The sequence below is a fragment of the Lutra lutra genome, chromosome 15 (genome assembly GCF_902655055.1).
Source record: "Lutra lutra chromosome 15, mLutLut1.2, whole genome shotgun sequence".
Classification (NCBI taxonomy): Eukaryota; Metazoa; Chordata; class Mammalia; order Carnivora; family Mustelidae; genus Lutra; species Lutra lutra.
This window is the reverse complement of record NC_062292.1, coordinates 16,384,174-16,398,943: the sequence shown is the minus strand read 5'-3', so window position 1 is coordinate 16,398,943 and position 14,770 is coordinate 16,384,174. Positions and strand designations below refer to the sequence as shown.

Genomic DNA, 14,770 nt, shown 5'->3' with positions numbered 1-14,770 from the left:
GGTTCTCCAGCCCACGGCTCAGCGTGGACTCTGCAGACTACCCCCGACTCATCCAGAATTGTGCATCATGAAGGGTTTCATCAGATTTTCAAAGGGGTACGGGACCCAGAATCAGAACTAACACTTGTTGAATGAATAGATCCACTGATGACGAACCGCACTTTATAGAGTATGTACACAGAGATGGCTAAACCTGAGGATGGAGAACAAAGCATACGGTTCATTCTAGAAAGTTCTACACCTCCCAGAATCCAGGTGAACCCAGGCTTCTTCCACAGCTGCTGTGTAACCGGGTCACCCACGTTAAAGAGGAAGGCAGGCAGGCAGCCGGTTCTATCCCCTGTGAGCAGGTGCGTGCGTGTGTCCGAGGGACAAAGAGAAAAGAAGCCTGTGTGTGCATGTGTCTCTAGTGTGTGTCTTCGAAATGCCTGCAGTGTGTGGATCTCTCTAGGCCAATTCACACAGCAAGTGTTAGAAACGAAATCGCGCCTTCAGCATGCTCCCCGCAAGCCCTCTCGCAGAAAACACAAAAGTCCAGTGTCCACATCCTTTGCGGCAGGTGCCAGAGCACAAGCAGCTCCAGAGAAGAATGAGGTTTTCCAAAAAGCAAGCCTGATCTCGTGGAGAGGAGGAGGGCCGAGGGGAGGCTCTGGAACAGAGGAAGGAACCCTCTGGCAGAGGACTACATGTCTCCCCACGAGGAAGTGGACTGTGGCTTTCAGTAACCAGAAACCCGGCTGACACCAGAGCCCCAGAGACATGAAAGATAACGGGGGTATAAATTTAATCTACATACCGACAGTGATTCATGCGTAAGGGGGGCAAGTGCACAAGAAAAATGAAAAATAAATGGACTTTCCCACCAGCGTTTTTTAGCAATTGAAGCAATTTTCCTGATTGTGGGATTTATACCAATAGTAAGTGCGAGTTGCTCCTTATTACATTTCTCCCTGGAGCACAGCCAGAGGGACCCTCAATGAGGGGGCTGTGTGTACCACTTTGACCCACAGGGCTCCCCCACCTCGGCTCCACCCCAAGGGGCACCCCTGCAACCCACTGGTCAGAGCCAGTGGCCCCAGAATAAGGCACCACTATGGGGGTGTACATCCAATGGAGACACTGTCCTAGGGCTTCCAGAGCTCAGAGCAGCCGGAGTCACGGAGGAGACAGCCATGCCTGGACGCCTAGATGACTTGTTCCACGACAGGCCGTAATGGGATGGCCATAGTTCAAATTCCCTGGTCCAAAACAAGGTCAAACGGTGAACTTGGCCGCTGCACGGAGAGGCAATGTCTCAGCAACCTGACCACCGTTGAAGGATGCTGGGGTGGGGCAGAGCTGGACGCCAGCCAAGGAAAAGGTTTCCGAGGGATTTTCCAGGTCGGGGTACTACCTGGGGTACTACCAGGATGAAGGTGCCCCCTCCATCCTGCCCCTGGGACCTACTGTGTGCAGGCCCTGCTCTCTCAGTGCACCTGCATCACCCTGCTTGCCAGAAGGACAGGCTGTCCGGTCCGCCCTGCCTGGCCAGGCCTCCAGGGACAGCGGGTCTCCCATCTCCCAGGGAAGGCAGCTGGAGCCGATCCAAGTGACAAAGAAAATGCAAGGAAGGACTTGCTAATGGCCCCCAGCGCTTTCCTTCTCAGACCAGCATCACTGGAAATTCTGTCCTCCTTGTCCGGCACACAGCAGGGAAGCACCGATGCTGAGTGAAGGAAGGCGAGAACGCAGTGGTGCGCCTTAAAATGTGTGTCTCAACCATCTGGGAGGGACCAGCCCAGATCATGATCCTGCCCCTCCCACCAAAAGCTTCGAGAGGGGAACAGAAACCGAGCCAGGCTGCAGTGAGGCCGCCACAGAGGAAAACACGAAACTCTGCCTCCCACTCGTGCCGACCTCATGCTCACTCCCCCACGGTCACGTGCGTGCCCAGCAGCGAGGCGGGTGTTAGGATTCCTCCACACAGACCAGAAGCTGAGGCTCAGATCCGGGTTGGGGGCGGCGGCAGCCACACGTGAGAAGAACAGGGCCAGAGCTCAGGCTTCTGACCACTCAGCTGGCACGTGGCAGGTGTCACAGGAGACGTCCCCAGGGAAGCTGGCCATGGTGCCGCTACCCCGAGAAGGGAACTGGGCAGAGGGGCAGCCCCAGCTGCTCAGAGCCACAGGGCATGAGGCTGCCAGCCCTGCAAGGCAGGGGGCTGCCCTGGGAACCCTCACCCTGGGGGTGTCCCTCTGACACACCAACTGACCCTGCTTAGCTCCTTCCCTGCTTCTGCCCCAGGGGTCGGCATGATGGGCCTGGCCAGCGGGCTGGGGAGATGCACCAGACATCACAGCCGACAGCCAGGAGCTGCCCCCGACCCTGGGAAGGGGGCCAGGCCTGTGTCCTTGGCCGCACCCTTGGCTCCCGGGCTCAGCCTGAGTTCCGGTCTGCCCATTTCTCTGTCCACCCCTGCTGCTTTTGACAGGCCGGGTGGGGCCACTCTGCAGGCCCAGGACAAACCTGAGGGTGTCTGGATCCTGCAGGAAGAAGGCAACAGGCAGGCCCTGCAGACACGCCTTCTAGAAACAGATGCACGCAAATCCCATGGCACACCCTGATTTTAAGTCCTGTCCCAGGATGCCAGGGTCCACATTCTCGGCACGGAAATACGACTCATGGAAGCACCTACTGTGTGCCCCTGTACGCACATCCTTGTGTTTATCCCTCCTCATGGTGGTCATGGCCAGCCTGACACCCCCCACCACAGTCCCTGGCGAATTTAGCTCCTGTCCTTCCTGCCATCATGCTTGCTGACTTCACTGTCCACGCGCCAGTCCTTCCTGCCCCTGCCCCCTCCATTCTTTGACCTCTTCCTCGGAAGGTCATGGCCGCTACTCTTGCTTGGCCGCTCTCTTCCATGGTCCACCCAGCTCCCTCCCCGCAGCACTGACTCCCACCGCTCAGCTGCGGCCAGACCAGCTAATCCCTTCACTGCCCACAGGTCCTCACGCACCTCCCACCCTAGCTTCCTCCTTACCCATCTCATGAACCCTTCCCTTCCACACACCCCCACCTCCCCAGCCTGCTCTCCACCCCCAGCCGCCTCCACCCAGCGCCTGACTTAACACCTCCCCGACTCAGTTTACATTTGTGATCAGAGACTCGAGGGGGCCTGAGGAGCCCCCACACTTCCCTAGTCCGTTCGTTCTGCCGTGCTCCCAGGCCCCCCTCCCAGCCCCGCATCTGCAGTCCCAGCCCGCAGCTTCCCATTTCCCAGACAAGGCCCGCCATGTGCCCCCATGACCCCGTGCAGCCACCCTCTGTCCTGCCTTCCCTCCACCTCCTACTGAGGAGCCAACCACGCTCCTGTTCGAGGCCGACCGTCCACCCAGGCACTGAGTCCGTGTCTTCTTGGCCCATAATTATGATCAGTCCTCCAGCAACTGTTCCTTTTGCCCCCACATGGTTCATTTTCCGTATCGACTCGATCTTCCCCAGCAGTGTACAAGCATGCTCTTGTTTCTGCCACTTCAAAAAATGTCTTGACCCCACATGTCCCTCTAGCTACCACCCACTTCTACTCCTTGTATAGGGAAACTCCTCAAAAGAAGGGTCTACCTCTCTTTCTCTCTCTCTCTAACAAATAAATAAATAAAATCTTTAAAAAAAAAAAAAGAAGGGTCTACATGCAGGGTCTCTAATGCCCCCCATTCCCACTCCTTGAATCCACTCTGATGGTTAAATTTTTTTTATAATTTTTTAATTTTTTATAAACATATAATGTATTATTAGCCCCAGGGGTACAGGTCTGTGAATCGCCAGGTTTACACACTTCACAGCACTCACCATAGCACATACCCTCCCCAATGTCCATTGATGGTTAATTTTATGTGTCAATTTGACTGGGCCACGGGATGCCCAGATATTTGGTCGAACATTATTCTGAATGTGTCTGTGAAGGTGTTTTTGGATGAGATGAACATATGAATCAGTAGGTTGAGGAAAGCAGGTTGCCCTCCCCATTGTGGGTGGGCCTCATCCAATCAGTTGAAGGCTTGACTAGACCAGGAAGGCTGACTCTCCTAAGAGTAAAAGGAAAGTCCTCCCATCTGACTTCCTTGAGCTGCCACATTGGTTTTTTTCTTGCCTTTAGACTTGAATTGAAGCATCAGCTCTTCTTAGCTCTCCAGTCTGCTGGCTTTTGGACTGGATTTTACACTATCAGCTTTCCTGGGCCTGCAGCTTGCTGACTGCAGATCTTGGGGCTTCTCGGCCTCCAAAAATCGCAGGAGCCAATCCTTATAATAAATCTCTTTGTCTTACACACACACCCTGTTGGTTCTGTTCCTCTGGAAAACCCTGACGGAAATACACTCCAATCAGGGTACCCACCCACCCATCAACCCAAACCGCCCTTGCCAAGGTCACCCATGACCCCAGCATTGCAGACCCAGGGGTCAGGTCTCTTCTTCCCTGACCTTTCAGTGGCATTGGCTCTCTCGCTTCTCCTTAGAACACGGCGCTCACTGCACAGTTCTCCTGGTCCTGCCCCTCCCCTCTGGCAGCCTCTTGCCCAGACCTCTCGCCTAATTCCAGATTGCTCTATCCCACTGCTTCCTCGGCCTCTCTGCTTGGATGTCCACAACCAAACTCCTGATCCCCCACCACCAGAATCTGCCCCCCTTCAGAGAATGGGGATTTCGTCCTTCTAGTGACTGAGGCTGAAAACCTTGGGCCCCTGCACCCAGTCTGTCAGCACACCTTGCTGGTACCACCCCCAAATTCAATCAGAATTGGACCGCTTCTGACCATCAGCAGCGATGCCTCCCTGGTTCAGACCACCATCACTCCTTGCCCACAACTCACAGCATTCCTGGCTTCAGCCCTTCCCCCACACAGCAGCCACAGTGCTCCCACCTCACTCCCCTCCTCGACACCTCCAGTGGCTCCCCCTGGCTGAGGGTCAAAGCCCAAGTCTCTTACTAGTCCCCAAGGCCCTCCACAATGATTTAACCTCCTCTCCTACCGCTCTGCCTGTCCACCGGCCCAGCCACCCTGGCTCCGTGCACCCAGGATGGCTTCCTTCCTTGACTTGAAATGCTCTCTCCCCAGATACCTGCATGGCTCACATCTGCATTTTCGGCAGGTTGCCTGCCCCTCATGGGTCGCCTTCTCCAGGGGCATTCCTTGACCAGCCCTGCCCTGGATCCAGCACTTACTACCATATCTCCAATGGATGCACCGCACAGTTCTTGTATACCGTATCTCTCCACAGCCAGCAGGCAAGCTCCATGCCAGCAGGCCCTGGATCTGTTTGGTTCACCACTGAGTCTAGCACCTGCAGCAGGACCTGCCTAGGGCCCATGTCCCATGGGTAGCTGGTGAATAAACAGCAAGGACCCGTGCCAAAGGCATGCAGTAACACACGTCCTCCATCTGGAGGAAACTAGTTCAGAGAGGGAGATAATGTGCCAGAGACCACACAGCCATGAACGGTAAAGACAGGACTGGAACCCAGTGCTGTTTCTTACGTGGCCGTGGGGAGGCAGTCAGGGAGGGGCTAGCCCCGGCCCCCGCCAGCCTCTGCTGGGGGAGGGAGGGGCTGCCACAGCGCAGTGCCCTGTCCCAAGAAAACAAAATACTGCATAACTTAATTTTATGCTTTAATTGCTTGGAGGTGATTTACAGCAAGCTGTATATTTTTTTCCCAGCTGACACTTCCCTCCATGTATTTCTTTTATCCATCACCACACTTGACAGGTAAGTTGCTGATATTTACTGTTACTGTATGTACCAATATTTCCAACATCTATCACCACCCCAGCCATGTCACGGGCACATAAAGTTCTGCCCACGAATGGTCAGCCTTCTCCAGAAAGAGACAGGGGCTATATTTGGAGAAGGCCTGACGCCAGAAAGTGTCAGAGCCTTGGGCAGGGGAGACACAGACTCCACAACACACACTTACATGGACACCTCCCAGACCCACTGGAATGGCCCCAAGGTGTTCTGCCTTTTACAGGAGGGCGAGGGGGTGCGGTTAAAAATGCTTTTCTTGTTAACAAACATTCAGCGTTATTCTGAGATGCATCCTACCAGAAAAGCTTTAGAATCTGTGACCTAGTCCAGCCCCCTCATTTAACACAGAACAAAACCAAGGCCCAGAGAGGGGTAGTGACTTGTCCAAGATCACACAGCTCGTTTAGTGGTAGAAAAGGGGCTAGAGCCCGACTCCCCCTTTCTCTCAGCGGTGCTTCCCCTCCTTCCCTGCTGGGGGTAGATTCACTTCCCAAGAGGCAACGGACATCAGATCCGGACCCGACCCTCTTCTACAAGGGTCCAGCCCACCTCCCTTAGTCTGGGTAAACACGCGTCTGGCCCGTGGTCTCAGGCAATTTCCTGTGAGCAGTGTCATAGGAACCACACAACAGGCCTCCCAGGTAGATAGCCCATTCCCTCTCCACAGATGGGGACAGGCTGGGATCTGTCGTCGTCTGGCCCAACCACACCCCCCTCCCTCCCACCCCTGCCCTGCAGCTACCTGAGCCACTAACTCCAGGCTGATTCCTCTCTATGCAGGTTTTGCTCGCCCAACACCGAAGCATCCAGTGGCAAGAGCCTCCTGGGACGTCTGCTTAAAAGCAGACAAACCACCCTGAATCCCGATTCCAGGCCCCAAGTCCGCAGGTCAGCAAGGCCCCCAGAAGCCCCCCGAGCCGCTGTGATACGGACCCCTCAGAGAGGCCCCATGCAACAGATGTTCTCGGCGTTCCCAGGGCCTCCACCCTTGCTCGATGACTCTCTAATCCCTCAAGACCCCAGTGGTGGTGCGGTACGCACTGTGACAGACAGTGGTAGGGACACTCAGGGACAGAGGTCCTTCCAACCCCTCCAGCCAGACCGACCTGCTGCGCTGACACCGCGCTCCCACCCCAGGGCCCAAAGCTGGTCAGGCCGGGCTTCTGGGGACAGGGACCCTGGAGCCAGACCCCCGACTCACACAGGCCCCTTGCGTGTGACTGCGGCCAGAGAACCCGCAGAAAGGGACCCCAGCTGGCAAGTGCTGGGCAGGGCGTTTCAGGAGCCCTGCCAGGGAGAAGCTTCTAGCGCCACGGAGGGGCGGTGACGGGCTGAGAGAGGGCACAGGCAGTGGAGACAGAAAGAGAGGGCATTTGGGAGCTGGGAGCGTGACTAAGCACCTGGGATGGAGGTGAAGGAGAGGAAAGGTGGTTGAACCCCAGCAATGAAGGGACTGGGCGCTACCACTGTTGGCCAGTGTCCTTTCCCGGGGTGAAGAGGCAGCTCCAAGGGTCCCTCTTTGCCTGGGGACCCGCACCCCCGGCCTAGATGCCAGCTGACTCACAGGCTGATTTGCAACTCTCTGGTTCCAAACAGATTCCCCAAGGCCTACAAGTCTCTGGGATGCAGGTCCCACAGATGTCAGGAGGCCTCCGCCCCAGGCTGGGCTCCGGGAGGGGGGGCTGGCACAGCTAAGGGGGGCGCTGGGGGGGGGCGGGGGCGGGCAGATAATCCACAGACTCATCACGGCCAGATCTACAGCCTCGGGTCCCAGGGGGAGCTGCTCCGCTAAGTAATTGCTTCTGCCTTGATTACAGGCCATCGCAAATGACGGTGGGCCTGGTCCCACCAGTGTGTTTGACTCTTACAAATGTCCACATGCACAGACACTATCTGGAACATCTGATCGTTACCTTAAAAGGTTTAATTTGCTTAGCGAGGGAATTAGACTATAAACTATTAAGAAATTATGGAAAGTCACACGTCAAAGAGACCCTCCCCCTGTGGGTTCCCTAAGCACATTTTGCTAGAGAGCGAGAGAGAGAGAATGTGTGTGTGTGTGCACGCATCCACACAAAGGTGTGTAGTTTCCAGAGATAACGCTGACTTGACAAGGACCTTGTCAAGTTGACTGGACCGGCAACCAACCCCAGAACTGAGGTGGCCTCTTCCTGGGGTGACAGAGTAAAGACTGGCTAGAGGCAGTCACACAAGCACAGGCTGGGCCCCCCATCCCCCACAAGAGCTGGGCCCCTGCTCTGGAAAGTGAGGGCTTCGGGCACAGCCACAGAGCTCTGGACCACACAGGGAGGGATGGCACCCTGGGTGGGGAGAACTCACGGGGACTCCTGGCACCACCCCCACACCCACAGGTGTTCCGATCACCAGACCCGACATTGCCACTGGACACAGGTCACGCTTCCCCACCCCGCAGGACCCCCACCTCGCCTGCAGCCTTTTGTCGCCTCTGCCCCCAGGAAGGTCCTTCGCTTTCTTCCCCTCATACATCCACCATCACGACCTTAATAAGAACAGTCCCTACTAATGAGGACACCCAGCACCTCATCTTACTCAATCCTCAGAACCCAGAAAAGTGGGGATGTTTATTCCTCTCCCCCTTCTGAGGCAGGAGATGGAGGCTCAGGGGTCAAATGTCCCAGGTCACACGGGGGCGGGATTCAGACCCTCTGGGAGGCCCCCTCACGGGACGGCTGAGTGTGGGCCTCTTCCCGCATTACCTGATTTCCTGGGGGCATCTGCCCAGCTGATGGATGGAGGCCCTGGTCACCAGAGCAGTGATGGGGCCAAGGTCACCAGTGAAGACCAGGCCGGAGCCAGTGAAACCACCCCGCGTCCTGGCCAAATGCAGAGCGTGCTAGGGCTGAAACAGGCTGTTCTGAACTGCGGGGATAAATCAGCATCTCCGGGCTCCCAAGGACGCCGCTTACCTGCCCTTGGCTGACAGCCTCACTCACTGCCTCCAGATTGACTGGCTGGGGGAGGGGCCCATGAGGAATGGTGCCTACCACCCGGCCTGGCTGGGGAGCAGCCCACCCAGCGCCCCCCGACAAGCAGCCTTCTCTCCCACGGGGTCCCCAGCAATGACCATCGCTGCCCGCTACGTCAATGGAGGCCTCAGGGGCAGGAAGACACCCCCAGAGACGCTGGGACCCCCTGGAGTGGCAGTCACTCTCAGAACTTGCCTCCGACTCTCCCCTGAAACCCCCCTGTGGCAAGTGAGCTCACAGGCCTGGTGCTGCAAGCCTGGAATGTTCTGGAAAGCTGTGCTTTACCTAAATGCTGCTCTCTGTGACCCTGTCGCCGTGTTTGTCTTCAGATTGTAATCACTGCTGGTTTGTTTCCCAAACCTTCATGCAAATCCCCATGGCATCTATGGCCCCAGAGCACTGAAGGGTGCCCTCCCAACTCTGCCAGACTGCCCTCCCCCCTCTCTGACGTTAAATGTCATCTCAACAGGAAGGTCTCCAAGCTGGGAGCTGGGAAGGGGGAGGAGGGAGGCCAGGAGAAGCCAGTACAGGCCTAGCCCCGAGGGACAGCTCTGACATCCCGGCCTTCCAGGGCTGTAGGTCAAGTGGCCACACGTCAGGGCCAGAAATCCAGACACTGATCAAGCAGCCAGCATCGAGCTGGACATGGTTTACACGCTATTTCCTTCCTGTTTCGCAACAGCTCTGTGGGTTACCATGAGCGTCTTGGAACAGATAAGGCAATGACGTTCAGAAAGCCCTAATCACTTGTTTGCTGACAAACAGCTAGTTCAAGACAGGACAGGAATTCAACTGAGCACCGTCTGGGTTCAACAAACCACTCTGTTCATAAAATAACTCCCTTTCATGAAATGTTCCTGCATCCAGGGCTGTTATGATAGGCGCCATGAGCATTCTCGCTTTTTCTGAAGAGGACACTGGGGTTCAGAGATGTTAAGGAACTTGCCAAAGGGCACCCAGCTGATGCTGACAGAGTCAGTACTTGAACCAGTTGCTGGAGCAGAGAACCTGTGCAGTTCACTGTGCTCCAGAGGAAAGGAGATGCCAGACATGAGGAGGGGAGCCAGAAGCTCTACTCCCAGACCACCGTCCCCACTTCCGGCCCTGGTCTCTTGGCAAGGAGATGGGGTACCTGAGACAGGCAGGACACACAGTCCAGAAAGGACCTGATTAGTAAACGCAACACAAGGAGTTACTGGCCCCTCAGCTTGTGATTCTATTGTAATAGCCTTGGGACCACTGTCTTAGTCAACTCACTGCCTCTTCTCTGGGTCTCAGAATTTTATTTCCTCTGGAGAAAAGCACCCAAAGACCCGAGAGGCAAAACCAGCGAATAACCCAAATCACCCAAAGTTACTGAACAAGACAGAATTCAACAGCTCCAAGAGGAAAATGCAACAACCACAGAGTACAAGCTTCCAACAATCCTTCTTTCTTTGTCTGGGCCACATCAACATCGCCCTCTGCTGTCAGCCGCCAGTATTACCGCATCTCCTGGGGGGACACCGGGTGGAAGGCTGACCTCCCCCCACCTCTGAGGTTTTACACACCTCTAGCCGGGCACCCTTCACATACAGTCCTGATTCAGAAGACTTCGCACAGAATAAAGGATACCCCTTAGAGTGGTGCAGAGCAGTGGCCCTGCCCCCTTGCTATGGGAAAAGAGATTTAAAATACTGATCCTGAAGCTTAGCACCAGAGAGGGGGTCAGGGAGGTCCAAGCCCCCTGAGCAGGGCTATGGGGCACCTATCAGAAAAGGACAGGGATTTGTCTTTCTTTTTTCTTTTTTTCTTCAAGGAGCACAGAGAAGAGAGTCTCCCTGGCTCTGAGCAGGCCTCTTCTGAATCCCACAGCTGAACGATCGGAGGTCTGGCAGGTGAATTCAAGTGTACAGCACCTGCCTTCCCTTCTGCAGTCCCGTGTGGGACCAGGGAGGGACCTGAGGCTCCAGCGCCTGCTCTGCCCTCCAGCCCTGCCGTGTGCCCTCTCTGCTCGCGTGTCCCCTGCTGTGCCATCTGCCAGCAGGTGCCGGGTGACTTTTAATGAGCAGTCACGGGGAGCAGCCCACTGGCTCTGCGGCCATGTTACAGGCTGAGCCCCAAGGAGACAGCAGTTCCCAGACCCTGGGGAGGAAGGTGAAGCCAATCCGACCCTGGAGGACTGAGTCCCTCCATGTCCTCGCCGAGGACTATGACGGGCTCCACTGAACAGCTGCCGTCCCGAAGAGCTGTGTGGGGCCTGACTGCCTGTGGGGCCAAGTGTCCTTCCTGAGAGGGCCTCAGAGTGGCCCAGTCTGCAGGTCTCAGTGACCCTCCATCAACAGCAGGCAGAATCACCTCAGCTTGAAATTTGTCTCCACACAGCCCCTCTCCACAGAGGAAGGACCCGGAGTCAGCCCTGACTCTGCAGCCAGCTCCCCTACTTCACAAATGGATCCAGCCCTGGGGGTGGGGGGTCCTTTTATGAAGCAGAGCAGTCCTGTGGGACGAGGAGAGTAATCGTGACTAAATCACACACCTGGGGCTCCGTCGGTTGGAGGTCCGACTCTTGACTTTGGCTCAGGTCCTGATCTCCGTGTTGTGGAATTGAGTGTCCCCCCCCCACCCCGGGCATGGGGCTCCGTGCTCAGTGGGGCATCTGCTGGACTCTCTCCCCCCACTTCTGTCCCTCCCCTCACTTGCACGCTACCTCTAAAATAAATAAATACATCTCTAGATAGTTAGATAGATAGATAGACAGACAGATAGCTGAGGCATAGGCCTGTGCATTTCCCAGGCATCCTGGGCCTTCACAACTCACAGGACAGCATGCGAGGGACAGAAGGAACTGGTCAGCAAACAGGCTGTAAGTTCACTACGGGATCTACTCTTCGTGCCATCAAACCTAGTGACAGTCTGTGGGCAAGGCCAGGTGCACAGGCCATGCCAGGGACAGAAAAATGGAAAAATAAATCTTTCCTTGAGCCAACAAGGAAGATGAAACAGGTCAGGAGGCTTGAGCAAACACGAGACAACTCACACTGAGTCACGGAGAGAGAGAAGGGGCCGGTGCCCACCTGCGGAAGAGCAGGACTCACAGCCAGGGAAGGATGGGGAGACCTAGAGAGGACAGACTTCATCCCTGCAGGACAAACTAGCCTGGGTCAGGGCCTGCCTGGGGAAGGGGGCAACCCGCTGAGGGGCATCAGCACCCAAGACCATGGTGAGGTAGGATTAGAAGGGAGTCGAGGTACCGGGAGGAAGGCTCTGACGGCACAATGCATCTGGAATATTCTGTGGGTAAGGGGGCCCTGCTGAAGGAGCTGGGGGCCAGGGTCAGCTGTGAGGATGGATGCTGTCTGGTGGGGAGACATGTGGGCTAGAGGAGGTGGGAGGTTGGTCACGAGGTTACTGCTGAGCAGTGCTCCAGAAGGATCCAAACGAGGGCCATGGCACAGGGAGGCTATGGAGTCAGGAGGGCAGGGCATGGCCTGAGTGAGTAACTGTCACTGTGACTTCTAGTCTTGGGCTGGTGGCTCATCGGGCTGTGCTAATCCTTCCCTAGCCTGCACTCTGGGGCCCCTTCTGAGTTTAAAGGGACCCCTTTACTCACTACTTGTCTCAAACCCAAACCTACACTTGAGCTGCTACCCCCTCCCTTCCCCAAACCCAGAGCCAGCTAGTCAAGGTCCGAACCCCAAGGAGGGGCTCGAAGGAGCTTCTCTGGGAACAGAGTCCTGTGACATGATCCTAATGGGTTTCGCCCGCACCCCAGCCAGTGGTCTGAGCACCTACCCTGTCCCCAGCTGGGCAAGAAGGTCATGCCCCTGGGCTCACTGAGGCTTCCCAAAGGTACACAAATGGGGGGAGGATGGGTCCCAGACACTGGAATGCAGCTGACCCAACCCCAAGGCGAGGCCCACCCACCTGCATCCTCTTGCTCACACACACACACACACAAACACACACACACACACACACACACACACACACACACAGGGAGAGAGTGGTATATTTTTGGCCAAAGTGTGATGGTGTCCATGAGTGTGGCCTTCTCAAAACAAGCCATGGGGCAGAGGAAGTCCCAGTAGAGACCACTTTCATCTTTAATGTGCTTTTCAACTCCTAATGGGCAAAAGAAATTTGAGAATCCTCAGAAATTCAGATCACTTATTCCCCGAAGTTAAACCTTGGGAGGATTAGGGAGAAACACGTTCTGTCTCCAGGACTGGCATCTCTCCCCCTTTGCCCTCCCTTTGTGCAGAACACACCACCTTGAAAGGATGCACCCCTCCTCCCTGAGGCTTGGTCATTTGTGCCAAATGTTTGCAGGCTTTGATAAGCCTCCCCAGCAGTCCCGTCCCCCTCAGCGCAGCACACAGGCCACCCCCACGGGGCTCGGTGTCACTGCGGGACGACTCCCTCCTCCTGGTCTTGGTGTCGCTGCTGCCAGCAGGTCCAAGTGAGCTGGGGCCCCAGCCTCAGTGCCTTGGGTAATAGGTTCCAGGAGGCATGTCCCAGACTAAATGCCACAGAAAATAACTTCTAGGAAGTCCCCTCACCATGACCAACAGGATTGTTGCTGATGGATCAAACCCCAGAATGAATTGAGACCAGTCTTCAAAGCTAACGTTCAGGTGTCAGGCATTGTCCTAAGGACTTTACCCATATTGATTCATTCAAAGCCTGTAACAACCCTATGAGGTAGGAACTATTATTACCAGACCCATTTTAAAGATAAGCAACCCGAGGCGGAGAGAAGTAAACTGCCCGAGAGCCCACAGCTAGTAAGTGCTTTAAACCCCATCGTGGTCTGGGCACTTTACCACCCCATGAAACTGCCTCTTCCTCACGTTCTCATCAATAGCGGTGACACCGACAGAGCCTGGCTGGACCCGGACCAGGAGCAAGGCTTCCAAGCCTCCGGGGCCCTTTAGCAATCACGAGATTCCTCTAGATTCAGGGGTGAACCTCCAAGCACCTACTCGGAAAGTGGCAGCAATGAGAGGGCTCGTGTCCTGAGGCAGGATTTATGGGAATCCTTGGTCTGTCCCCCTAATGACCCCCCTCCCCAGCAGAAATGGCACTCACACCCTCTGCCACCAGCTCCTCCCCACTCACTCCCAGAGGAGAGCCAGAGACAGACCAGAGCCCCCCCGCCGGGGGTTCCAGGGTTCAGACTTACTTGAAGAAGTCTTCCTTGCAGTAGACGCTCCCGGCCCTGGAGAAGCACCTGTCGGCCAGCGGCATCTGGCAGTCTGCACACTTGAGGCAAGAGCTGTGCCAGTGTCGGTCAAGGACCTTCAGGATGAACTTGTCCAGGATGTGCTGGTTGCAGCCAGCGCACTGAGGGATCTCTGTGGGGAGCGAGACAAGGCAGAGTGAGCCTTCCACGCGGTGCTGCTCACCACGCCAGACCCCGTGTGGATGCCTCCCTTCTCCACGATTCCTCTCCCACGGGAGGAAAAGGACATAACCCAAAGCCTTCGACTGCCCCATAGAATGGGGTGGGGCATACACAGCACGGAGGTCACCAGTCCAGGCGGCGGGTGGGAACTGAAATCCAGCCCACCCTGCGTGTCCCATTAGGAGGCGGGATTCTCAAGGGGCAGGAACAGGGTTCCTTTCGCAGCTTTGTGTCCCGGCTGCCCAGCACCGCGCCTGGCACGCCCAAGTGGCTTCACAGAGGTGATCATGGAAAACATACTTAATCACATCCTCTCCAAGAAGTTCACCTTGAAACAGTTCACCAGTTTCTCCTGTGCACTCCAAATCATCAACACAAGTCGGAAAACCAGATCTCTTGGGAATCATCCGTGTTTCTTGATTCCTATCATGTTTGTTGGCGGGTTATAATTTAAAAGTGTTAACATAAGAGAATTCGCCTCAAAGCACTGGGGGAAAAATATGACCCATCCAAGTCTATGTAGAAAGAAAGCTCAAGTACTAAGTCATTCGTATATCAGACCTGTAGACAGGCTACTGCGACCTTAACGTCG

General features: G+C 55.8%; 1 protein-coding gene across 1 annotated transcript in view; it reads right to left on the bottom strand.

The window, feature by feature from the left end:
• LHX4 (LIM homeobox 4) overlaps window positions 1-14,770 on the bottom strand; it is a 42,237-nt gene that overhangs the window by 10,463 nt on the left and 17,004 nt on the right. Inside the window, exon 2 of the mRNA XM_047705818.1 lies at window positions 13,957-14,128. Within this exon, the coding sequence (XP_047561774.1) occupies window positions 13,957-14,128 (172 nt within the window). The remainder of the gene's footprint in view (window positions 1-13,956; window positions 14,129-14,770) is intronic.